The sequence below is a fragment of the Parasteatoda tepidariorum genome, chromosome 9, assembly GCF_043381705.1.
Source record: "Parasteatoda tepidariorum isolate YZ-2023 chromosome 9, CAS_Ptep_4.0, whole genome shotgun sequence".
Taxonomy (NCBI): Eukaryota; Metazoa; Arthropoda; class Arachnida; order Araneae; family Theridiidae; genus Parasteatoda; species Parasteatoda tepidariorum.
The window spans coordinates 26,405,596-26,433,104 of NC_092212.1; the positions used below are offsets into that span (position 1 = coordinate 26,405,596).

Consider the following 27,509-nt stretch of genomic DNA (forward strand, 5'->3'; position numbering starts at 1 on the left):
CTTTTAAAAACTTTGATTTTTCCTACATTAGTTACTATAAATATTCTTCCTTAGAAAGGAATTCATCATCGATAGTAATTCAATTATGAATCTTAGTTCAAAAAATTATGCATCAGCTTTTTACACATAAAATTTTCTCAGTTTTTCTTTTTGTGTACCAATCTCCCCCATATCCTCTTTCTTTTAACATATTTTATGGTTAAGAAAACAATGACTTTGAATTAATTTTACCAGTTGCTTAACTCACTGAGAGTAGTGAAATCCCTGCCTCTCTTTGCACTTCGTTTAGTAAATGTGACCTTTATGTTATTTATAAGAAATGTTTTAATGGATAAAAATTTATAATATAAATAATTAATTATTTTCATTGAAAGGTATTATTAATTACTTTTTTTAATTCTATCTAGTGTTTATGAATTTAAAATCTGTTTTGTGTTATTTAGTACATTTTTAAGGGTAAATTTCTGTGCATCGATTTTCTATAAAACATGCTAATATTTAACGACTTCATTTAATACATATCCTGCTGTTCTGGAATTGTAGCTGGAGGAATTTGTTTATTCTTTTTATTAATTTATTTATTCATGTTGTAAAAGAACTAAATTGTGTTTAAATTGAAATATTTTGACAAAAATAAGAAAATATATTATTCCAAGTTATTTCTCTCCTTTTTTTTTCATATTTTATGTCTTTCATCAATTGCATTTTTATATTTTGAATAGTGATTTAGCAAAGCGTGCTCGTCGTTGGGACGAAAAGGCTGTTCATACTTTGAAGTTCAGAAAAGAAAAGCTTACGGAAGAATTGAAAGAAATGATGAAGAAAACAAGAAAAGAGTCTGATTTAACTACTATCCAATCTCAAATTCGTGGCTTGGAAACACGTTTAAAATATTCTGTGACTGATAAAGAAAATACAGTAAGTATGAGTTTTTTCTGTGGAATTTATGTGTATAAATTTTCCTATAAGTTCTGATTAATGAGTGTGTTAAGACATCTGAACGTTTCAATTTTGTCTAAACATGTACCTTTATTTCACTGTGTTGAGAAAAACATGCTTTAGTTTTTAAGTATGTTTTATAAATTCTTAATGTGTAAAATTTTTATTTCTACTACAAAAAAACCTTTTAAGTATATTTTAATTTATCGATAGATTTAATTTGAGCAAGTTTGTTTTAGAGAAGTTTAAATTTGTATTAGTTTTTCTTTTGCTAACATGTTAGTTTATGATTTCTTTATTTTTTATTTGTACTTCAAAAACAAAACCTTTTAAGTATATTCTAATTTATAAATAGATTTAATTTGAACAGGCTTGTTTTAAGGAAGTTTAAATTTGCTGTAGTTTTTTTTTTTCCGCTAGCATGTTAGTTTATAATTTATATGAATTCTGGTTTCATTTAAAATAATACATATACTATTTATTAATTTTAAATTCAAATATTAATTTATTTTAAACAAAATTAGTTTTTTGAATTTCCACGTAATTCAATACATATTATTGACTGATAATAAACAAATTATTGACTGATCACAATATTTTGTTTGGTAACTTTTTCTAATTATCGTAATAAAATCTAGAAATAATTTATTATTTTTTCATAAGCTAGAAGATAGAGAAGCTCCAAGTCCATATTATATTAACACAAGATTATAGAGTGTTTGTAAAAAATTTCATCACAAAGCTTTCACCTCCTACAAATTAAATACTAAACTAAAGGTTATTTCACTATTGATGAAATAAAACAAATTTTTTTTCTTTAAACTAAGAATGACATTTTCGCCATTTCTTTTTTCTTTTGTTTTGCTAGAGATTTTTTGGACTTCATTTGTTATTTTATTTACTGAATAAAAAAATAAAATGATATAATTTGATTGTAGATTTTGAGCTTAATTGTTTTTGTAATTTATTTTAAAAGCAAAATTTCTCATAATGTAATGGGTTGTAAGACCTTATTAAANTCTACCACTGATTATATTTTAAATCAGCAATGTGGTCAGCGTAAACCGGAGGCGGAATTCAAATCGACAAGTCATCGTTGGGATTCGAACCCGGTTTACCTCATTGGGTGGTGAATGCTCTTTCCCCTTAGCCCTCGCGTCTGTAAAAGGTATGCCAAGGAATGCAGAGGAAAAACCACGAAACACTTCCACGATTTCAAGGCGACTCTAACCAATGATCCGTCTACCACTGAGGATACTTTACATCGGCACTGGGGTCTCCCTGGCCGAACGGTATCGCCCACCAAACGCTTTGCAAAAGGTGAAGGTAGCGGGTTCGAAGCCCTTCTATTTGACAAAGGTTTATGAGCCTAAATTGAGCACACAAGCTTGCAAATGAATGCAAATCCAATAAAACCGATACATCATCACTGTGGTCAGTACAAGCCGGATGTGGAATTCAAAGCGACCAGCCATCGCTGGGATTCGAACCCAGTTCACTTCATTGGAGAGCGAATGCTCTATCCCAACAGCTATCACGGCTTTTGAAATGACGATATCATTTTAATTTTATTTTATATCGGTCGTTGAACAGCTGACCAAAATTTTTGGGTTTACGACAACTAATGTTTAACTCCGTAGCCTTGTAATTTTGAACCAATCCAGAAGACGATATGTTATGGGAACATGGAGGACTTTGTGACTCGACAAATGTAACGTACATCAGTCACTATTTATTACGCGGGAAGTCTTCAGTCGGCGAGGATAGAACCCATGACCTCTTGGTCATGGGCCTAGAGCCCAAGCTGGCTATCCCGGCTCATTTGAAATGACAACTGCGATTGAGATCTATCTGGTCAAGCGGTTTCTGCGTTCCGCCATACGGTTATAAAGTCTAAAAATATAAGAAAGATAATTGGTTTGCAAAAGCATGAATAAAAGTAAAAATATTAAAAACTAACAGGCTGGCAAAAGCATAAATAAAATAAACACATAAAAAGATAAATTTAAATAATAAAAGCAGACGATAAAATTAAGTTGTTGATTGTTTAGAATGAGTTTTGTGTGGAATTTGAGTTTTCCTATATCCCGTTACGGGCACTTCATCTAGTTTTATAATATTTTATCTATCCCGTTCCCGTTACTATCCTTATATCCCGCTACGGGTTTTTCTTGCTGTTTTATGATCTTTTCACTATCCCGTTATGGGTAATTCATATTTGTTACTGTTTGTAAATAAAAGTTTTTTATAAGAAAACTGAACAGTTCTTTGATATAGCTTGATACGCTACAGTACTACAAAAAAACTTTTTAAGTCTATTTCAATAGATTTAATTTAATTTTAATAGATAGATTTAATTTTTTTAGTTTGTTTTAGAGAAGTTTAAATTTGTAATAGTTTTTCTTTTGCTAACATGTTAGTTTATGATTTATTTATTTTTTATTTGTACTTCAAAAAAAAAAAAAATCTTTCAGTATATTCTAATTTATAGATAGATTTAATTTGAACAGGCTTGTTTTAGGGAAGTTTAAATTTGCTATAGTTTTTTTNGTTTTTTTTTTTTTTTTTTTGCTAACATGTTAGTTTATAATTTATATAAATTCTGGTGTTTCGTTTAAAAGAATATACTATTTATTAATTTTAAATTCAAATATTAATTTATTTTAAACAAAGAAAATTAGTTTTTTGAATTTCCACTTACTTTATTTACAAACAAATTATTGACTGATCGCAATTTTTTGTTTGGTTACTTTTTCTAACTTTCCTAATAAAATCTAGAAATAATTTATTATTTTTCATAAGCTAGAAGATCGAGAAGCTCAAAGTCCATATTACATTAACACAAGATTATATAATGTTTATAAAATATTTCATTCCAAAGCTTTCGCCTCCTAAAGATTAAATACTAAACTAAGGGTTATTTTACTATTGGAGAAATAAAACACATTTTTCGTTCTTTAAACTGTGAATGACATTTTCGTCATTTCTTTTTTCTTTTATTTTGCTAGAAATCACTTGGACTTCATTTGTTATTTTAGTTACTGAATAAAAAAACAAAATGATATAATCTGATTGTAGATTTTAGGTTAAATTATTTTTGTAATTTATTTTAAAAGCAAAATTTCTCATAATATAATGGGTTGCAAAACCTTATTAAACTGTAAAAACGCCTTACAAACCCTCTTAAATGGGCTTGAAGTAAAAAAGGATTAGTAAAAAACAATACATTTAATTTGAGAACTTTTTCGTTTTGAATATTTGCAAAAACATAAATTTACCCTTATGCTTCTATTTCTATTTTATTACTTTTAGGAAACTTTCATATATTTTGTGTATGTAACTTAATGTTAGCGATAAAATAATGAGTTGTTTGTTTTTAGGAAAAAAGAGTTATTGCTGGCCTAGAAAGAGAAATATCAGCGTTAGAAAGAGAACTCGATACCTTTGAGGTAAAATTTGTGTGTTTTTTTTTTCCAGTTTATTGTTTTTTTATTGTAGAACTTTCCTAAATTTTTTATTCTAGTTTTTCCATTTGTGTTAAAACTAATGATCTTATTTTTAAAGCCCAAAATTTCTGACCTTGAGGAAAGAATGAAAGACCGAGAAAGCAGAATAAGTGACGTCAAGGAGTCAATGAATACTGTGGAAGACAGAGTTTTTGCTGACTTTTGCCGTTCAATAGGAGTTGAAAATATCAGGTTATCATTACGTTGTTAACTATTCAAATGTAATTTAATTTGAGTATATTTTTTATTTAAGAATAATTTAGTTGTATTTAAATTTTTTATTTAATTAGTGTAATATTTAAAGTGTTCTCTTTTAAAGATGCATGAAAATAAGTTACTTATTCGACTCTATATGTATGTATAATCCTGCCTTTATTTTCTTTAAATTAATGTCTTGCAATATTTAATCAAATTTTTCATTCAGCTCCAGAATAATTTTTCATGTCGAAAAGAAATGCTTCTATGAAAAGTTTTAAAATTTTCTTAAATAAAATCAGTACTCAGTTTAACATGACATTCAATAAACCATTTATTTTAAATAGTACTTGTTTCAAACTTGATATCAAAGAAAAAGACTTTTTCATTTTATGTAAAATGATATGACAAATAATTATTGATAAAAGTTGGGAAAAATTTTGAGAAAATTTGCCCCTTTCTCATTAAGGCTGAATGTAAGTACTGTATAATAAATATAAAAAGTTAATACATTTTAATTGGAATTTTTAATATTTTATTATTTATTAATGAAAGAGTATTTTATTTAATGAAATTAATCCTAAATCAATTTGGCCACTTTAGACAATATGAGGAAAGAGAACTTCGAGCCACACAAGAAAGAGATAAGAAACGTTTAGAATTTGAAAATCAGAAGAACAGAATAATCAACAGGCTTGAATATGAGAGATCAAAAGATACTCATGGTAAGTATTATAATTAAAAACATAGATGTCATTACCATTATTAAAAATTTTGAATTTGAAATTAAATTGGGAATTCCTTTAGAAAATGTGAAAAAATGGACAAAGACTGTTGAAGATGATGAAAAAGAACTCGAAAAACTGAAAAAGGCTGAGGCAACTCAAATGCAAGTAAGTTAATTTAGTTTTTCTCTAGTTAAAATCATGCTTAAATTATCTTAATTAATTTGCTTTAAATCTTTTTTATATATTTAATATTGTTCAACTTTTTTAAAAAAAGCAAAAACATTTGTGATGTTAAAAAATGTTTTTTACACATATTTTGAATGAAATAAGTAACATGCAATATACGATAGTGAATTACTTCCATAGTTGCTAAATATGCAGTTAACAGGTTATATATGTTTTTTATGTTTATACAAGAAGTTCCATAAACAAATTGATTTAATTTTTTTTTTTTTTTTTTAAATTCATTTTTACTTATTTAAAATATTGTTACTAAGTTCCTCAGCGGATGAAGCAGATACAAGAAAAACTAAGCAGCTTTTTCTAATGTTTGTCAATTTCTTCAAATGCAAAATTTTCTCTGCTGTATTTGTTAATTTTGTCAGGCTCATCGCAATGTTGGTAAAAAATAGTGGTTATTTTGAAAAGGAAAAAAAAAATTAGATTTTCTCAATTGGCAACACTATCTGTTGTCAATTTCTGTAATTAATTTTTTAATTTTGAGTAAGAATAAATATGCTGTGTACCTTAACAAAATGCTGCTAACTGCACTATTCTTTCACCCTTTTTCTTTTGTTGATTTTTTAAAGTTCTCGTAATTTTTCTGATGCATATTGTCATATAAACCAGACGTGGAACACCTTTTTACCACAAAAGGCAACATTTAAAATAGACTGTGATAAAGAAGGTCCCTAAAGTTGATACACTTATAAATGGGACTTTTCTGAAATAATTATAGTTTTTGTTTAGTTTTATCGCTTTATTGAATTTAGAAGTAATGCCAAAAGAGAAGAAAAAACATTAAGTTTATTCTTAAAATAAAAATTTACAATATAAAATATTTTTTTATTGTCGTAAGGCGAATAACTTATAAAATTAATAATTTATAATAAACAACTACATATATTTAAATACTGTTATAAATCAAAATAATGATGTAGAAATATTTTTCACTAGAATCTTCTTGTCGAGATTCACCTTTTAAATTGAAATATTTATCTTTATGAGTCAAAAAGTGTTTATTTGCACTCACTTTTTTCTATAATAAACACACTATTTTTGTCTTTCAAGGAGGTAAAAAAATTATCCTACTTCCACTCTACATTAAATGTTTTGCTTTCTTCATATAATTTTCTACTTGTGCATTCTTCGTTTTGACTAGATTTTGGCAGTGGTCGATAACAATGTAGATTATAGTGTTTCAAGCACGCACAAATAATAACTCCTCAGCATACATGGGAATGTTGAAGGTTGTGAGGCAGAGGGGAAAAAGTAGGTATTGTCAGTCTCTAGTAGATAGTAGTCACTCTGCGACAAGGTTAATGTATTTCAAGTAGGGTTAAGTCATTACCATAAAAAAGAATAAAACAGAAAATTTCTACTGTTGGACATTGAATGGAAATAATTTCAGACAGTGTAAGATTGCTATAACTGCAATACTACAGCATTTTAATTGATGTTATGCGTAATAGGTGGCAGCACATAATTTAATTCTATTAAGTTCCAAATCATTGTAATATATATAATAAATAATAATGAATACAAGAGTTAGAGGCCGCACTAGAAACTTACAGAAACTGCATGCAACCTCAAAACCACTCCCCACCTCTTATATAGATCATATGTTTTCAGCATTTTTCGAATCTCCTCACAAATCATAAAAATATTCTGTGGACCAAATTGTATTGGTTGCTAAATTCATATAATTATTAAAAGGATGTTTTTTTTTCCTTCCTGTTTTCCCTATGTTCCACCCGTAAAAGTGTAAATTTTATTTTAGTTTTGTAAAAAAATTTAATTAGATTTTGTATATTTTCCTTTTTTATACTATATTTATTACTAAAATATCTATATGTTCTTACCTCATTGCATTTTTTGTTTAAATCATTGTCAGTATTCTAAAGCTAATTGACTTTATTTCAATCATGTTTGTATTTTTAGTTGATAGATGATGACATGCAGAACCTAGAAAAACTCAAAAATACTAAAATTTGTAAAAAGCAAGATGTTGATAAGCTTGAGGAGTCTACTAATGAAATCAGAAAAAAGTTAACTTCTGCACAAAAAGATATTACTGCCGTTCAGAAACAAGTCACATCTCTTGAAACAAAACTGGAGCAAAAGAAGGCTGATCGTCACAGTTTATTCCAAACTTGCAAGGTATTAAAGTGTCTGTTTCGTACTATTGAATTTAAAGAATCATTTACTTTAAAGTATTTTGTATATAAAATTGCAATTTCCATGCATTTTAGCATCTGAAAATGTAAGAAAATTTCTCAAACTAATATAATTTTTGAGTTATTAACAACAACAAAAATATTAATAACCTTTACTACACGTTACACAAATATTTAATAAAAAGCTTGTTTAAAGTTATTAAATTCTACTTTTCCTCAAAACTCTGTCAACAGTTTTAAAATTATTAAAAAGAGTAAAGTACCTAGTTATCCAGAATGCTTGGGGCTATTTCAATCCTGGAAGTTTAAATTTCCTGGTTTTTTAGATAGCTAAAAAATTGCTTCCAACACAGCTCAACTATAATCCTATTTTAATATTGCATTAATGAAAAAATAGCTTTGTTTTTGACGTTTTAGTATTCCAATTAAAATTTTGTTTTTTCATTTTACTCTATTATATTTATATGGTAAAGCATAGCTATGATTTTTACTTATAATTTCCGTGCAGCCTTCTATTCACTGATACGCATATACAAAGTATTTCCTTCATGGAGAAGTGAAAAAGGAAAGCATTTGTTTCATCTGGTTTTGTTTTTAGTTAACAAGGTGCTGATTTCATTTTTGAGAATAAAAATTTTTAAAAAATTGTCACAATTTCTCCATCCTACCCTACGATTACTTCATTCCATTTGAATTTCAAGGATCAAGTTCTACCAGGCGGAAAGTATTATTTTTTGACATTCAGTTGTCAAGCTCAGCGCATCTTGTTTAATTATTGGTTTAGCTCAAAAACGTGTATTCGGGAGTTCACCTTCTTTTAAAAACAATTTAAATACTTAATATAAATATAAATTAAAACACTTTTAAATTAATTTTATCTAGCTCTGCTGCTCTTTTGCATTTGATTCATGGCACAGAAACCATTGATTTTTTCTGGTAGACATTAGAAAATAAAGAATTTGTCTCTTTCCCACCTGCTCCCCACCTAAGGATTTTTAAGGTTAAGACAAAATTATCTTTCCATGGGGAGAAAAAGACCCTAACCCCACCCATCTTTCCATATACTCAGCTTCTGGTGACCCAATTGTTCAAATTCATAATTGTGGGAAAGTAAACAAAATTTTCCCTAATTTTCTGGTTGATTTACAGGACTGTCCACAAAATATGCAAAAGTGATTGGTGGAAGTATTTTGTTTATTATACCCAAATAATTGTTCAAAAATTTTTTGGAATTCTGAATAATAGCAAAAAGAAGAAACTGAAACGTAATTTGATTTTCCTGTCATAAATGTTTATAAGGTTCAATTTGGGGTCATTTATGTACTTATTCAGGGTGGCAACCCACCTGGAATTATCTGAGAATTTTTTTATACTGGAGAAATCAGGGAAATTTAAAAACCTGGAAAAATCGGCATTTTAAAGAAAAGCTGGAAATTTTTTCTTAGGTATTTTTTTTCAATTTCACTAATTTAAATTACAGTGGAGCATAGTTTATACGACACCGAAGGGACCACCGAGAAACATCTTATAAACGATAAGGTTGTATAATCTATTTTTACTTCTAAAACTGGAAATAACTCTGTTTTCAGTTCATTTTAATGTTTAACGGGTTGATTTACATAAATTTCTAAATTAGGCAAAGCAAAACAAATAAATAACTAAAGAAAAAAAGAAGAACAATTAGTGAGCAATTTGAATGTATGTTACCTTTATTTATGTATTTTTTTCTTTTTTATACTCCAATTTTTCTTCTCCACTTTAATCATTTCACTTTGAATTTATAGAAAAAATTATCTACGATTGTTTGACGTGATGATTGACGTTGAGCTGTAATTAATGACTTGTGCAATGAATCAAGTTATTGAAAAGTTTTTTCCCGGTAATGTGGTAAAGATAATAAGTTGTTAGCGTTTCAATGTAATTCATTGCATCTTGAAGAAATGGCGGAACAACTTCTTGGCATTCCTCGTCAATCTAGCTGTCACTATGTGGCTCAGATTGTGTGTTCTGAATAAGCTCAACAACAGTGCAAATCGCTGACGCTATTACATTATCATCGCAATCCATGTATTTATCAAAAGTTGTCTCTGTTGCGAGCAGATCCCAATCATCATCATTGATTATTGTATCATCATCGCTTACGTCATCATCCCCCATTATCATCAGATGCTCGATGGGCGAATCCAGCTGTTATAAAACAGTTCTTTATTGTTGTCTTTGTTACCTGAAATCATGAAAACGAAATCATATTCATTGCTTGGAGAACACTTATTTTCTTGGTATTAGGCTCTGCAATGCTTCGAATTTGCGAGTTGAACTAACTGCTTTTTATACTGCAATTTTAAATTCCTAATCACAGACCAATATAATGACTGAAGCACACTTGTGTACTTTTCAGGTACTAAATGTTATCATGTGCTAAATTTACACATGCCCTTTTCTGCGTCATTCATGTTGGCAAATTCAGCCCGTTCTTAAAATATACAAGAAAAAATTAAAGAACCATGAAAAAAATCTAAAAACCGACGTATAACCGATTCTGTGAGTTGTATAAACGATATATTTTTACATTAAAATGAATAGGAATGATTTGGGACCACACTAAAACGTCGTATAAGCGATCATTGTATTATGCTCATTAGTGATCATTGTATTATGCTCCACATCCATTATACCCACATTTTTTAGATGGAAATGTATCTCCAAACAGTTAAAATGTTCATCAACTTAGCTATACTTTGCTTGCATCAAAATTTGCTCCATTATAACCCTGTTTAACTAGAATGCCACATAAAATTCTCCCATGGTTGCTAAATAAATGTAGAAATCTTTGATCTCTATGGAGACTATGGGACTGAGCAATTTAGGAAAGGCAAAGATTGTGCTGGACGTGGAAGAAAGGATTAGGATATTTACTTCTGTTTTAAAATCCTGTCCGTGGGCTGAATCCATTGATGGCTCAACTTTGTTCCTATGCTTTGGTGGAAATTTTTTTCTATTTTGACAAAATGAGTCAATGTTTTTGCATTTTTAACTTAATAAAAATTCTCCAAAAATTTGTTGGTTATAATGTAATAATAGATTTTATCTTGCACTCTTTTTCTGAAAGCTTTTGTACTCCCCTTCAAAGAAATCTGTAAATGATTTTTTCTCAGCAAAACAACCAATCACACCAAATTTTTTTACAATAGCTAATGAAATGTTAGTCGACAAATTATTACATTAATGCAAATTTTTTCTATTTCATTTTAGTCTTTTATAACATATTTTAATTTCAAAAAAAGGTTTTCTTAGAACTAACTATATATTAATATTTAATTTTACTGTTTTGTTGGTAAATATTTGATTTTCAATTCAAAATTCGAATTGTATAGTTATCAAAATATCAAAAGTTCATAAATGTTGCTTGCATTCCAGAGATGATATTTCCAAAACTATCCCTCCTCTTACCTGACAAAGACTAAGGAATATATAGGAAACATATTAAATGATGTATAAACATAAAATATAATTTTTTTTATTCATATGTGTTTGGTCGGAAGAAGGAAAACGAAGCTTAGCGTTTTAGTTGTGCGCTGTACACGATTCTAGTTGTTAAAACAAAAACAATTAACTATGCTAAACTAAAAAACTGTATGTTTAGATTGGAATTCTTTAAATGTTTTATTTCAAATAAAATAAAAAAGTATAAAATTTAAGGAATTTTATCTATTTTTTTTTATCTATAGAGTATAGAACAAAAAAATTAGACAATTTTACATTTGTGACATTTATTTTTGTATACTGATTCTCTTAAAATAATAATGCTAATTCAAAATAACATTATTTAAAAATTTGACTTGAGATATTGCCCTAAAGAAAATATGATCAATGAATTTTATAAAAAGTACTAGTACGATAAAATACAGTATACAGTATAGCTTTCTATTGAAATGTAATAACAGTGACTCACAAAAGTGTTCGTACACTTATGATTTTCAATGAAATAAGACTATCCATTAATTAAAATGAATATTTCAGAATAGATATTTAATAAGAAGAAATGTATTCTAATCTTAACAAAACTGTATGGAATAAATTAAAAACAAAGGAAATGTTTATTTTTAAGAAATCAATCATCAAAAAGTGACAAAAACTTTATCCCACAAAAGTCATCATGCACTTTCAAAAAAAAAAAACTCTGTCTATTAGTAAATATTCTAATTTTTTGTTAAATGAGCATTTAGTTGGTGTTTCCTTTCGAATCTGGAATAGCTTTTATAAGTTTGTAAATACATATAACTAATTTTTTTTTGTCGGGTGAAATCCGTACAGAATATTTATCAAAAAGTTTTATAGAAACTTTTACATCGTTCAGTTGCAAATTTATGAATTTTAATCTCTGATATGAAGTCCTTCTTTTAAGCATTTTATCACATATTGCCCAGTGCAATAGGACAGACGCAATAAACTAATTTAACATATTCATTACTGATTTACCTCTTATGATGACAAATAACCAAATTCGGTCTATTGTTTTATTATGACCATGAGCCGTTTTAAATAATAAAATAAAATTTTACGGAGTTAGCAAGCAAAAAGTAAAATATAATTTTGCTATCATAAGTTTGATACTAAATTGAAAATAAATAAAAAATAATTAAATAAAAAAATTCAAGCAATTGACGATAATTTTAATTCTGAAATCCAAAAACATTTAACTGTACAATGACTTTCGTGGGGAAAAATTTTTTTACTATTTGATTATTGATATCTTAAAAATTAAATTTTGCTTTGTTTTTAAAATAGTCCATACAGTTTTGTTAAAAGTAGATTATACATCTTATTATCAAATACCCATTGTGAAATATTCATTTTAATTAATGAATGTTTATTTCCTATTTCAATAAAAGTTATAAGTGAACGAACGTTTTTGGGTGCCACTGTAATTGTGAAAATTTATAATCACCTGAAACGGTTTTCTTTTGCTTAATGAAAATATATTAAACAATACTTATCCAACGTTTTATCTGTCATTCTGTTTGCCATTTTGTAGGTACACTTTGAGCAAATACAAACTTAAAGTAACACATTAAAAAAAATTTATTCCATAAAAACAATATATTCTACAAGCTAAACATATTATTTTCTCCACACGTCTTAATTTTTTAAAAATTAATGTTGTGCCAAAACATTAAAAAAACAAAAGATGATATGTTAAAAAAATGAAATTTTGAATAAAATATTTTATAATAGACACTTTCCTTATACACATCCTACACTTTATGAGAAAAGAAAAAAAAAACACTTGCCTGGAAATTTTAAGATTTTTACCTGGAAAAATCAGGGAAATTTGGAATTAGATTTGAGTAGCCACCCTGTTATTTTCCCCCAAAAATTTAAATTAAGTTCTTTGTACTGCTTATTTAAAATCATTTTTCCTTCAATTAACTATTCAGTTATCTCAGAATTCTTAAAAATTGTGCACTGAGAAGTCTCGCACAAATGAATTTTTTTCATAAGTTTTCAGTTTCGTTTGAAAGTGAAATTCTTTATATAAAAATATTAAACCACAATACAATTACATACAGAACATAAAATCATCAGAGTTGCTCTAAGTAAATATGATTCCAATTGAGAGTTCAGTAAATCAGGACTCTTTGCAACTATTAACAGAAGAATGGTTAACTTAGTGAAATTGCTAAGTATATTTATGAAAAATATGTTTCTATTTTTTCTCTTTTTTGCAAAATTGTTGTGGCATGTCTGTGTAAGTAAATAATTTATTTTTAATGCTATTATATTTTAACTTTTTGTAAATTCTTTGTTCACTTTTAGAAGTCTATCTGAGTTTCTAATGAAAATAATTTTTCTATTTTTTATTTGCAAAGCTTGATGACATCAAATTACCAATGATTGAAGGTTCTATGGAAGATATAGATCATACTACTTCAAGTCAACAAGATGATGTGGAGATGTCTGATGTTTCGGGAAGTCAAAGCACCCAAAGGGTGTACGAGAGAGAAGCAAAAATAAAAGTTGACTATTCTGATTTAAATGAAGACTTAAAAGAAGTAAGTTTATTGATGTTCTATCACCCAATTATCAGGGGTGATTGTATTCTTGGTTTTTCGTATCATTCCTCCTGATCTATTGAAAGAATTTTTAGCATGGTTTGGAAGAATCAGATGGAAGCTCATTCAAGCATGAACAATAAAATTATTAAGTCTCTTCTCGTTGCAAAATTGATTACAGGAATTTGTTTTGTTGCTAAATTGAGTAATGAAGAGTTTTTTTATTAAAAAAAAAAAGCAGAAAGTGCTCGTTATACTTTACAAAATGAAGTCTTAGTTTATTTTATTGTAATGTAATTTTTTTTAAAAGTTTTTTTTTAAAAATTTATTCATATTATGTTGCATTTTGAATATTCATGTTTTCAGGGTTGTTAATTTCATCACTTTTTGGAAATAAAAATTTATATGGTTCAAGTCAGATCTTATTGATATAAATCGTGTTAATGGTAGGGGGGAAAAATCTGTGATCATTTAAATCTTTTTCTTTTTTTTTTAATCTTTTTTTATATGATGATATTGATATTTTAATTCCAATAATTAATCATTTCTTTCTTTAGAAATGTTAGTTATGTTAGCTTTTTTACTCCTAGTTTGTTTTGGAATTAAATGTAATTTATATCTTTTGAATGAAGTTGGTTTGGCTACCTCCTGCAATTAAAAAAAATCATTCTTCATTCATAAATGAGTATTTTTACTTTTTGGAAGGAAAAAAAAATGAAGGTATAAGACAAACTACCTTCATTATTACCTGCTGGTAGGAATAAAAAGACTTTTTAAATAAGGAAAGTTATCGATATATACATATTGCAGTAGAAAATGTTCCATTTATTGAAATAATTTTTTTTTTCTGAGGAAAGTGGTTAGATTTTCAGTTTTAGTTATGAATATAAATCTATGCTGCTCATAGTAGATTTTTCACTTTATCTCAAACTTAAAAATACTAGTTAGTAATAACAATTAAATGAAATAAACATGTACGAGAATGTATTTGTCCTATATTTAATATACATTGAAAATATCTTTTGTGAGTGAATAATTTTCTACTATTAAGTAAACTAATTTAAGTTTCCACAACCCTGGTTTGGAGTTAGAATACTTGTCATTGTTAGTTTTTTTTTTTTTTTTTAAGTGAGAAAAAAAGAGTATTTTATCTAATTATGAATCATAATATATTCTACAAATTCCTCATTTTGTGTATTTTCTGATATTTACTGGATATTATGTTTTTTATAGTGTTATGTATTTAGTTCTTCATAATAAATATCCATAGCTGCCAACCTCTAGTTATGAAAATGCAGAAGATAATAAAAAAAAAAGCAGAAGAAATGCCAAAAAATGCAGAAGATTCGCAACTGCATCCTAATTACTTATAAATTTTTTTAAAACGGATTTTAATTAATCATTTATTTATAAATCCACTATAATATGAGCATAAAAAAGCAATTCTCACCTTTTCTTTAAAACAAGAAAAGGAAAAAAATTTTAGACGAGTTATTTGATGGTACAATATTCATTTATTAATTCTTGATTAAAGGGAAATTAGTAATATTTTAACACTTATATTAACATTAGTTAGATTACAATATAATAGTATGCACTATATATAAACTTAATAGAAATTATGGAAAAAGAATTACATTAAAAAAAATTTGTTCTTCTGATGTTTTGTTGCTTTTATGTGTCTGACTATATCAGTTTTACCACCATGTGTGATGCTAGAGTCATTTTTACATACGTTGCAACGTACATCATGTACTCCAAGATTCGATCTAGAAATAAATGGTAATTCAAGATCAAGATTTGCACATTAGAGCAAATAAATACTGCCATAAACCAATTGCTGTTTTCATTTTACACTAGCCATTTTCGTTTAACGTTTGCTTTCACGCTGATAAACAGATATCATGAGAGATCACATGATAACGGGAAGCTCTCTCGCAACAGAAGCTGAATTCCTTCTCTCATTAATAGAAAAGAGGAGAAATCCATTACGTCACACTGAACGATGTGACGCAAATGAAAGGAAAGGTAGGATAACCGGAAGCGGGCTTCCTAAGGCCACTACTAGAAGAGCATCGACATGACTTAAAGAAAATACTACCTGTCGGGCGGGCGGGTAAAATGCGGAAGATCTTATCTTCTGCTCGGAAAAGCGGAAAAAATTGCTTAAATAAGTAAAAATGTGGAAAGCTTCTGCTAAATGCGAAAGGGTTGGCAGCTATGAATATCTGTTTAAATATATGTTTTGTTGCTGTTTTGATATAATAATTTGTATATTATGTGTAACAATTTTATGGTTGGAAAAGTATACTTATCTGCCGACATTGAAGAAATAAAATAATGGAGTTTTTATTAGCAACATTTTTTGGGCTGCATGTACAGTTTTGATGCATAATTCAAAAGCATGTAAGTCAAAAAGAGAAATTTAAAATTGGAAACAATATAAGCACTTAAAATTAGCCAAGTAAAAAATATATATGTATATAAATCTTAATCTAGAAAAGATTTTTAAACCATTATTCATAATTACTTAAACACTAAACATCAAAATAATTTTTATAATTCTAGGTAATTAGCTTTATTTTACAGAATTTTTAAATATTTATATTTTGAACATAAGTAACTGATTTAGCTTTGCACAAAAAAAAAATTTCTTAAGTTCTGTTCATAACGATGGCCGGGGGAAATTACTTTCATCAAAAGCCAGCTTTTCATCAGAAAGTGTTGAGTAAAATTCGGAGCAAATTTTTTTTAACTTTAGAGAAAATTCTCTTATGCTCTGCATTGCTAAGCAGAATACATAGGATATCTAGCATAACACCTGCTATATTTTTAAACTGTTTTTATTTTTTATACAGTTCATTTTCTAGTTGCCCAACTGACTCCAATAAATGGTTCTGAAAAAGGAAATGCATTTATGTTTGGACGATCGGTAATAATGCAATGCAAACAAAGAAAGTTATTGCCAGACTCTCATAAATAAATAACAAAGTTTGTTATTGGAGAAAAAAAGGATTCACTGAATTAGTTACTAACACCAGTCTTATCACTACTTCCAATTTGGTTGGTGCAGCAGTGCAAGCACTGCAGCACTGGCAATGCCATCTGTTGAGGAATAAAAGAAGTATTTTTGCTATTATCGTATATTTATTGCTAAAAAATGTATTAAATTTCTTCCAAAAAAAAAAGAACTAATTCAAGAATATATGAGTAAATGAGAGATAGTCGTAAAATACGTGAGACTTGGCAGGCATAGGTATATTATCAGTGAATATAAAAATGCTATTATAAGTGGATAAGTACTACTGAGAACTTGGTGACCAATGTTGGAGGTTGTGCTGCTATTTCTGGGTTCCATTTATGTTTTTAACCATGAATTATCATTTTAGTTGGATACCAATGATGAAATCAAAAAGGAAGGTGATCGCTTAAATAAAGAAATTAATGACATGCTTTCCATCTTGAAAAGAATTCAGGCACCAAATATGAAAGCTATGGAAAAGTAAGGAATATATTCTACATTTGAAACAAATTTGAAAATGTATATATTGTACCATTTAAATTTAGCTCACTTTATTATTATACTGTATTTGATGTCAAAATGTGCTAATATTAATGATTTCTACTACTATTAATTTTATCTCAGTATTTGATGTTTCTTAAAGATAATATATAAATGTTAATGATTTCTTTAAATTGAATTTTTTTTCAAAAAAAAAAATAATAATAAATAAATAATGTAATGATTCTAATTAGGAATTAAAATCTAGATTTGGGACAAATCGTTAATTCTTATTTTTATAAAACATATTAACCATAAATTTTTACAAGAATTAATAAACTATCATTTTTAGAAACTAGAAGCCAAATATTAGGAAATTTACGATAATTTTTAGATGATTGCTTAATTTTTTGCTGTAAGTTTAAATTTAATATTTTTGAATCAAACTGATTTCTCATTTTAAAAATTCTTTTTTTTTTCTAATATCTGACTTTTAAGTATAGAAAAGATGCTATAGCCTATTCTAGTTAATGTTAATTTATACTACCTTACTATAGGTTTGACGCATAAATGAAAAGAAATTTTTTTCTACAGGCTTGATGGGGTTAAAGAAAGGTTGAAGGAAACGGATACTGAATTTGAAAATGCCAGGAAACGAGCTAAAAAGTCAAAACAAACATTTGAAAAAGTCAAACGAGAAAGATATGATAAATTCATGAAATGCTTTGATCATGTTTCTAATAAAATTGATGAAATTTATAAAGTAAGTATAAATCTAGGTTGGTCATTATCAAGATAGTATTGGCAACATATTTCCTTGAACAAATATTCCTGTATCAATCAATTTTATTTCTTCATCTTTATAGGCTCTTACCAACAACCAAAGTGCCCAGGCCTTTTTAGGTCCTGAAAATCCTGAAGAACCCTATCTTGAAGGTTTGAACTATAACTGTGTAGCTCCCGGTAAAAGATTTCAACCTATGAGTAATTTGTCTGGAGGAGAAAAAACTGTAGCTGCTCTTGCTTTGTTGTTTGCAGTCCACAGGTATTAATCATTTATGTCTATCAATTGAATATTAAGTAAAATTCTGCTTAATCTAATTCAGCAGGTTTCTCTTAATTGCTTTTCAAATTCTTATACAGATGCAGTAAGTCAATATTTTTATCCTAAATGCAGTAAATGACTCTTCATCATACATTTTTAGCTGACAATATGCTATTTATTTTTATAACTGTTGCAGCTTATATCTTTGGCCAGAATCTATTAGGCTAGTTCTAAAAATTGTCAATATGAAAAGTGAATATTTTTATTCTAAATGCAATAGATGAATGACTCTTCATTGTACAAAACAAGATTTTTAGCTAACAATATGCTATTTTTATAACTGTTACAACTTATAATATCTTTGGCCAGAATCTATTAGGCTAGTTCTAAAAATTGCACAAAATATCAATATCAAAAAATGCCAACTGTTTTGTAGTAATGGAAGACATTTGTGGTCTAATATTTTATTCTTTGTTAAGTTATTTAACGTTGCATTGTTTTGGCTCATAAAAATGTTCAAAAATTTTTAAATTATTGGAATTTTAATTATTTTTATCTAAGAGGGAAAAATCTAGTCTAATTATATACTCAAGAAATATCAACTGTTAAGTTTTTAGTTAAAAAATATCTTGTTAGCTGATCCTGTCTGCTAAAATGTAATTTCAGAGTTCCCAAATGTGAAGCATGAACTATAATGCATGATAAGGTTATTGTTATAGATTGTTAACAAGTTAAATAAAATCTTATTTATGTGACTAGTAATTTTGATAAATAATAAGATATTTGAAAGGGATATTGTTGGATTTTGTAATTTTTGAGGATTCTTTTAAGCAAAATAGTTAAAGTTTCAAATTAAAGTTCTGTTTTGAGTTAAAGGCTCTGAAATATTGCTGAAAAAGACACTATTGTTTTCTCTGATAAAATAGTAATATTTGTGTCTTATAAAACACCTGTTCAATTCAGCAGCCTTCTGTTAGTTTCTTTTGGAACTCTGGTTCTGGAAACAAGGAAATAAATTTTTTAATTAGAACTAATTCGTCATTCAAATTTTCTTTAGTCTTATTGAGTTAAATTAAGAATATTGATACTAACCTATTAGAAAAGCATAAAATATTAAATGTATCTATTTTTTGTTGATATAAGTGCATAGTCAAACATGTACCAATATATCTGCTTTGTATATAGTACCTGGAAAAATTATTTACAAGTATTTCTAAAATAATTCTCTAATTGAAAAATTCTTTTTTCTTAATTCTTGGAAATTATTTCTCTAATTAACATACAATTATTCAAGTTCATAACCTACAATTTTGTTTTTTTGTGTTGATTTGTATCACAGTTTCATAAGTAAGAAATTATGAAGAAAAAAAGAAAATTTAAAATTAACAAAAAAAAAATTTTATAAAAGTTTTGTACTTTATTCAAATTTTTACTACTTGTTTAATATACATATATATATGTCCAGTGAAACCTCCTGTTATGGACAGTCCTACAAAATGGACGCCTCTCAATACGGACATATTTTTAATTCGCCGTGAATCTTCTATGAATAAACCATTCTGTACATTTCCGCAAAGCGGACACTCACGTAACCGGACACGGACAGTCATTTTTGCCCGGAAACGTTGTTTTCTGTATCGTCAAACCAGACACTACTTTTTCTAAATTTTAGAGATAAAAAAAATAAATAAATAAATAAAAATTCTGCTTAAAATTGCAAGAAAAAAATATGCATTCTCCATTTTTAAAGCCTGTAAATTATTTGCCTTATCCATAACTAATAAGGTTGTTCAGCTATTTCACTACTGAAAAATCAATCTTGCTCCTGTCACATTACCATATCTTTCTCAAAGCAAGGAGAGAAAATGATACTGCTCTTGTGAAATAATTCCCACAGCAGTATCTTGATCTTTTCATGAGGACAATACAAGTTATAAAACCCCTCAAGCTGAAATGAAGTCTTAAATGCTCTCAATTCTTCTTCCCACTGAAAATTTCTTTCATTTTCTTATCAGTTTGAAGATTGTATTTAACACAGCTGGGGTAAAAAAAGAGAACAGAAATATAGTCTTTGAGTCCATATAAATGAAACAATTATTCAGACACTTGATAGATGATCAATTGTGAATAATTATCTCCATGGTCCTCATTTCCCCCCAGGTATACATTGCTTTTTTTTCTATGAATCATGGGAGGTTTACTTTCAAGGAAGTATTAACCACCTTTCCTATCAAGTGATAGGTAGGTGTTAGAAGGTGTAAACCTAATAATTGAAACCGACTGAGGACTAAAATCTCATTCGGTATCATATGAGGAACTTGAATATCTGTGTTCAAAGGAAAATTATATTCATTTTTCTGTAGCTACATCTAAAATTATGTATTTATATCAAGCTTTTTCATATATTCTTTTTGTATAGAAAAAAATATTTTTTTTAAGTTTGAATAAATATCCTTGTCGATAGTTATTGTAGATTAGTTAATTATTTCTATATCTCTGAAAATATTCTAAAAACAATTTACGGTGTTAAGCTTCGTTATTAGGATATCCTTCCCGCAAACTGTCAACTCTCGTGAACGTACAATTTTTTTGATCCCAGGAATGTCTGCTTAAATGAGATTTCAAATGAGATTTCACTGTATATTTATAAATATATATAAAAATGTGTGAGGTTTAAATTTGTCTAAAGTATTGAAGTTCTTTGATTGTAATTTTTATAAATTATGTCTGAAAACTTTAAAAATAAATAAATAAATAGAAAGAAAAAAAGCAACTTCAAACATATTACAAAATTTTCAATTTCAAAGTTAAAACTAAATTTCTTTTCAGCTATCAACCTGCTCCTTTCTTTGTTTTGGATGAGATAGATGCTGCTTTAGATAACACCAATATTGGAAAGGTAATTGCAATTCTACCCAATTTAAGTAGTTTCTTGTAATTAAAGTACTTTGTAATGTATATTTATTGCTAGGAACTGACAAAATTTGTAACATTTTAAGAGCCAGCTTCTAGAACTGTGATTTTATCATATTTACTGCAAAATGAAAAACTGGCTTCTCAGAGACATACTTGTCTTTTATTTTTCTTATTTTTTTTTAGTGATATCTGTCTCTTTTCACGATAAAGGAATTATGTATTGAATTAAAAAATCAAATTCAGCAAAAATTTCAAGGAAGTAAATCATTTAAATTCTTATATTTTAAATAAACAAACTACAAACACTAAAACAGTAAATATATTAGCAATATTAAAGCAGTAGGTTATAGCAATAAATATTATTGAGCAGTAGGGCAGTTTTTGTTTCCTTTAATACAAATATAAAATAGGATCCATTTAATTACCTTTGAGTTTTAGTGCTAAAATATTATCTATCAATTTCTACAATTTTTCGCCGAAGAAGTAGAGTAGTTGATTTTGAAATTTTTCCTTGCTTGTTTTTTGCTTTGAAAACCTTCTTGCTTGTTCGTTTGTTTTTTAAATCTCTTGCTTATAATATTGCAAACATAAGTAGCAGAATAATATGTTGAAAAAGTTAGTCGGCAAGGGAATTTTTCTAGTCATCTAGGAAACCTGGTACCCCGAATTTGTCAATTCCTAATTGTCATATATTTTTTCTAAGGAGAATATTTATTCTGTTATGTGTATAATGCTTCTATTATCGTCTATTATTCCAATACTCAAAAGCTCATAATTTATAGATTTTTCAGAGTTCTTGAAACTTGCAAAGTTCTCCTGTGCTTAAAATAATTGTAAATTAATAATGAAAATTTAAATAACAAATTTGAAGTACTAATGTATTTTTATAAAATGTTAAATATTAAATGATTCTGAAAAAGGAAAGCATTCCTGCGAATGTCTGATTGCAGCAATATATTAAGTGATTGATTTTGACATTTTTTCCCTTGCTTGTTTTATTATGCTTTGGAAACCTCACTGCTTGCTCGTTTGTTTTTGAAACCTCTTGCTTATAATAATGCAAACATAAGTCGCAGAATAATATGTTGAAAAAGTTAGTCGACAAGGGAATTTTTCTAGTCCTCTAGGAAACCTGGCACTCAGAATTTGTCAATTCCTAATAGTCACATAATTTTTCTAAGGAGAATATTTATTCTGTTATGTGCATAATGCTTCTAATCCTGAAAAAGAAATGCATTCCTGCAAATGTCTGATTGCGGCAATATATTAAGTATTACTCAAAAGGTGCCAGGTAAGCTGATACCCTTCGATTGGAAACTGGGTTAACTTCAACCTGCCTCTTAGGATCAAAACCAGTCCTTCAAATTGACAGCTCAGTGTCTTAACCTCTGAGCCATCACAGCTTGTATCCCTAATTTATTGAAATTTAATTTTAAAAATGTGTGATTGTTTAGATGTTGGTAACTAATACTTATTTTTATCAACTAATTTTATTTATATTCTTATTTTTTATTAACATTTCTATTATTATTTACGTTCTCATATGACTTAAACTTTCACGCAAATTTTAACACTTAATTTCGTTCCTATTGTATAATTCTTTTTTTTAAGTGGTTAAATTTAGAAACTGTCTGATTTTAATCTTAATGCATTTTTGTAAATCTCAAAACTATTTGTGTAGGTGGCTCGATTCATCAGAGAACAGACGGAGACTTCATTCCAGTGTATCGTTATTTCTCTTAAGGAAGAGTTTTATGGTCACGCAGATGCATTAGTGGGAATCGTTCCTGATGTAAGTATTGAAATATTTGTCAAATGAGAATTAGTTGTAGACAAAAAATTATGTAGACTGCTAAAGTTTTCTTAATTATTTAAACATCACCAACCATAGCCAAGCACCTAACCCATTTCAGGGATGTATTTTTAATAGCGATGGTAGGATTGCCATGTAATTTTTGCAACCAGTCAGATCACCTGAACTGGGCTTGAGCTGGTACTCCTCTCTCCACATTTTCACACCACAACCAACAGGAAGATTTTCATCCATGGCAGATTTTGTGTGCACCATCCTTGATTCGAATACATGCCTGTTGCTTATTTGGAACTCCATTTTTTAGACTAATTTTTTTTTTTTTGATATAACAATTGTACAGATTTCAGGGTAAAAAATTTCATTACAGGTCAGTTTTGAAATTTAATTTAAAAAATGCAAATTAAACTTTACTAGGGATCATTATATATGCAATATTTTTTTTCATTGATCTGGTTTTCATAACGCCATTACAAATGGCATTTCTGAACCAAAGAAATTACCCTGACTAAAATTAGAATCAATTTCGAAAAATATTGCACCTTCCATAACATTTTGAAGTCAATGACTGTAACCCCTAAGAACGACCTACCTCTATTAACGACCATTTTGCTGGGAACTGAGAGTGATCGCTTTTGAGAGGTTTCACTGTATATGTATGTATATTAAAATATTTTTAAAAATGTATGTGTACATTAAAAAAATTTATTAACTCATTTTCGTCCAACTCTACGTTAGCGCACCACTTCAATGAATATATTTTTATTTACACTGTGATGTATATTTTTCACTAATTTTATTCTACTGCTATTTTCAGCATATCTGAAGATTTATAATTCAATTAGAATAAACATTTTCTATTGAGAAACTTTCAAACTATGCTAGTTTTTTTTTTACTGTTACTGACATTTTACTTTTTGAAAATGTATAATTACTCCATTTGATATTTATCATATGTTTCTATGATGAATTCAAGATGCAAATTCTTTGCAGAACTAACAAAATAAGTAAAACAAGTATCGTAAAAAAAATACTTGTGTTCAACTAAAGGGCTCATTGATTTGGCCAATGATTAAGCATCATCTTGTTTCTGAAATATAATATCAGACGTGCCAACCCTCCGGCTTTGGCTTGTTTTTTACAAGTTATTTTCTCTCCCAGGGTTTTCTCAAAAATCTTTGGTTTTTTAACTTATTCTAATGTAGAACGAAGTTTTCATCAATTTCCGTCTCAATAGCGTCAGAGCTGGGTGTAGCCTGAGTAGTGACCTTTATCGTCTTGGACAACCAAAGGCGCTGTTTCCTTTCCTTTCGGTGTCTGATATTTGTTGAATGACCACTGAGTTGGGCTTCTCTTCATGAATACTGCTTTGTGATTATCTTCTTTTGGAAGCAAGAACCTTCGCTGTATGTGTTAAAAAATTATTTTCGGATCATTTTCGTTGTAATGTAAAGTGAAGTGAAGTCAATATGAGCAACTGTAAATTTGAGTTTGTTTTGATGCGTGAGCGTTTGTTTTTCTGTCTTGATAGTTCGTTTTAAAAAAATGTAATAAGAAATACTTAACTTCTTTCAACCAAGCGTATTCAGACGAACTTTTTGGAATTATTGTTTCTAAACGAGGATTGAATTATGTTTTCCGCTCGTTATAATTCCTTAAAAATTTCGATCATTAATCTAAAATATTTTTCATTAAAAATGAAATTTCTAATTTTCCATTTAAAGAAAGGTATTGATTTAGTTACCTAAACTTATATTTATTGTATTTTTAAAAAGCAACAGACAGTTAAGCATATTTATTTATTTAATTTTAAATAAAAGATCTAGCTTAAATCAATTTAAGCATTAGCTATATAAATTTACATACTGTTGTTGTTATTCTATATTATGCATATTATTATTGACAGTTGTTTAATTTTGATACATAATTTTAAAAATGTCTAACTGTTTAAACTACTCTTTATGTACTAAATAAAGTGTCCCTTAAGACTAAAGTGTTGCTATTTAAATTTTTTTTTTAATTTTTGTGTCTTATTTAACATGTTTTAACTGTTGCATGATCATTTCTCTCTCCTTTCGAAAGAAAGCCTCCTCTTTTTTCATTTTCCCAGGTTGGTACGTCTGTAATATTATTTTTCATACACAAATTTTTATTTTGTACCTTAATGAACGTAAAGCATTGAATATAATACCACATTTTATAAAATTTCTATGCTTGACCTAAAATGGATTGAAATGAAATATATTGATAATAAAAGTATGAAACATTTATTTATTTGGAATATCATTAAAATTAATGTTGAGTATTGTAGTTTTCTTCTCCTTATTACTATTATACATCTTTCTTTTGTAAACTATGGTAAAATAAGTATTTTGTGCAATCACAAATTTGCACCATGCAAACTTCATCTTTTCCTCTCATATTTGCCTTTGATTAGTATACTATGGCAATCTTATTTAAATGAATATTGGAGGGCAAATTTTGTCCTAAAAATTATCTAAAATCTTATAAAATGCTTTGTTGATGATTTCTTTTTCTTAACTTATATTTTCATAATGTTCTTTATTTTTTTATTAGCCCGGTGAGTGTACCATCAGCCGTGTTCTGACATGTGAATTATCAAGATATCCAGAGTAATATCTATAATATCTGAACTTGTGTATAAAAACTCATCACCATCTTATGTGTGTTCCAAATATGTCAGTTTTATATTTCTGCTGTTGATGTAGATACTAAGGAAAAACATGTATATTATTACATTTTAAAGGAAGGTTGAAATCTTGTAAATTGTCATACATTGTTCTGTTAACTATGGAATTTCACTCTGTAAAAACTGCAATTTTTTTATGTGCTCAACAATTTTAACTAACATTATATTATATTTTTCATTTATTTATTTCTTGTTGTAACATTTTATGATTTATATTGTTATTGAAACAATTTCTTCTTGTCTGTGTCTGATTTTTTTTAGCTTTTAAAGACTTAGAACTTAAATTTGTATTTCTCTTGTACTTTTAATTTGCTAAACATTAAGCATTCTTATGAAAAATATTTTCATATTATATTACTAAGTTTTTAATGACTTATACATATATAATGTATAAAAAATGTGTTGCTAAAACATTGTAAGCACTTGTGGTAATTCATTAAATTGTAATGTGGGAGATTTTAAAAGTGATTTTTAATAAAATGATGGAAATAAATAAAATAAATATGTCATGCTTTTAAGATACATCATGTCCAGATGTTTGAAGAAAAAAGTTGTATAAAGTTTTGTACGGAAAACTATTTTAAAAATAAAATGCAATACAATATTTGTGTTTTTAATTATTATAACTTATAATTCTTTACTTTTAAATTCGAATGTTTTACGAGAATCAAAATTAAAAAACAGAAATCTTGCTTTGAAATTATTTAACGATTTTGGCGATACATGCGGACTATGTCCATTCTATTGCTAAAGCCACAAAATTATAAATCTTTCTTATCTCAGAGGTGAGTTTTTTTTCACTTTTCTTTTTCCCTTCTGCCTTTTAAATAAAAGTTGCATCTTTTGAAAGAAATTTTCGCTTTTTCGAATTCCCTAAAAATGTACTAATTTTTTGCACTTTTCTTAACTGTGTGATCTCAGTTTAAAATCACATGTCATGATTAGTATTCATGAGATTTAAAGCTGGGGGATTGTGTTCTGTACCCTGATCAGCGGTTGTAAAATATTCTTGCAGATCTAAAAACTAGAAGCAGGACTTTTTCCTCTAAAATCGCGAGTAGCACATAGTATCTCAAGACTATTGGTTTGTGGCCTGAAACGAATCAAAAATTTACAATCCGAAGAAATTTCGTAACTTTCGCTATATCCCGTTAACGAGCACCTGATACATGCACCTGATTCTTCTGCCAATTTTATTCTTTTGGTTTAGCTGGTTTTCGCCATTTTGAATATTTGAAACTGCCCCAGAATCTGCTAATATCACGATTCTTATTTAGGCGATTTCAATATTAAACAACCATTTTAGTATTTACCTCATGAAAAGGTACGAGTTGCGATTCGTATTCACTCAATTTAGAAATCGTATTTCGCGATTCCTATTTATGCATTTTTCAATCCAAATATCGTGATTCGTATTTCACGCTGTTTTAAAATCCAATATTGCAATTTGTATTCACGCAGTTGTAATATGAAACATCGATTTTCGTATTTATACGAGATTAAAAACATACGCATTGCTGTTCGTATTTACGCCATCAAAAAATTATGCATCATGATTTGTATTTACACGATTTAAAAATTATTCAATCTCGCAATTTGTATTTTTGAAGTCCAATACCACTATTCATATTCCCGCAATTTTAAAATCTAATATCGCTATTCTTGTAAGAAGTAAGTTTTTTCTTGAATTAGTTACTATAAAGGTCTGA

At 27.8% G+C, this 27,509-nt stretch overlaps 1 protein-coding gene across 1 annotated transcript in view; it reads left to right on the forward strand.

Annotated features, from left to right (window-relative positions):
* LOC107452450 (structural maintenance of chromosomes 1) overlaps window positions 1-26,404 on the forward strand; it is a 48,165-nt gene extending 21,761 nt beyond the window's left edge. Inside the window, exons 15-27 of the mRNA XM_043041835.2 lie at window positions 723-918; window positions 4,320-4,388; window positions 4,504-4,637; window positions 5,244-5,365; window positions 5,448-5,533; window positions 7,529-7,747; window positions 13,635-13,817; window positions 17,207-17,319; window positions 17,914-18,082; window positions 18,186-18,364; window positions 21,194-21,263; window positions 22,962-23,072; window positions 25,668-26,404. Coding sequence (XP_042897769.1) covers window positions 723-918; window positions 4,320-4,388; window positions 4,504-4,637; window positions 5,244-5,365; window positions 5,448-5,533; window positions 7,529-7,747; window positions 13,635-13,817; window positions 17,207-17,319; window positions 17,914-18,082; window positions 18,186-18,364; window positions 21,194-21,263; window positions 22,962-23,072; window positions 25,668-25,727 — 1,711 coding nt within the window. The 3' untranslated portion in view covers window positions 25,728-26,404. The remainder of the gene's footprint in view (window positions 1-722; window positions 919-4,319; window positions 4,389-4,503; window positions 4,638-5,243; window positions 5,366-5,447; window positions 5,534-7,528; window positions 7,748-13,634; window positions 13,818-17,206; window positions 17,320-17,913; window positions 18,083-18,185; window positions 18,365-21,193; window positions 21,264-22,961; window positions 23,073-25,667) is intronic.
* The last annotated feature ends 1,105 nt before the right edge of the window (window positions 26,405-27,509 follow it).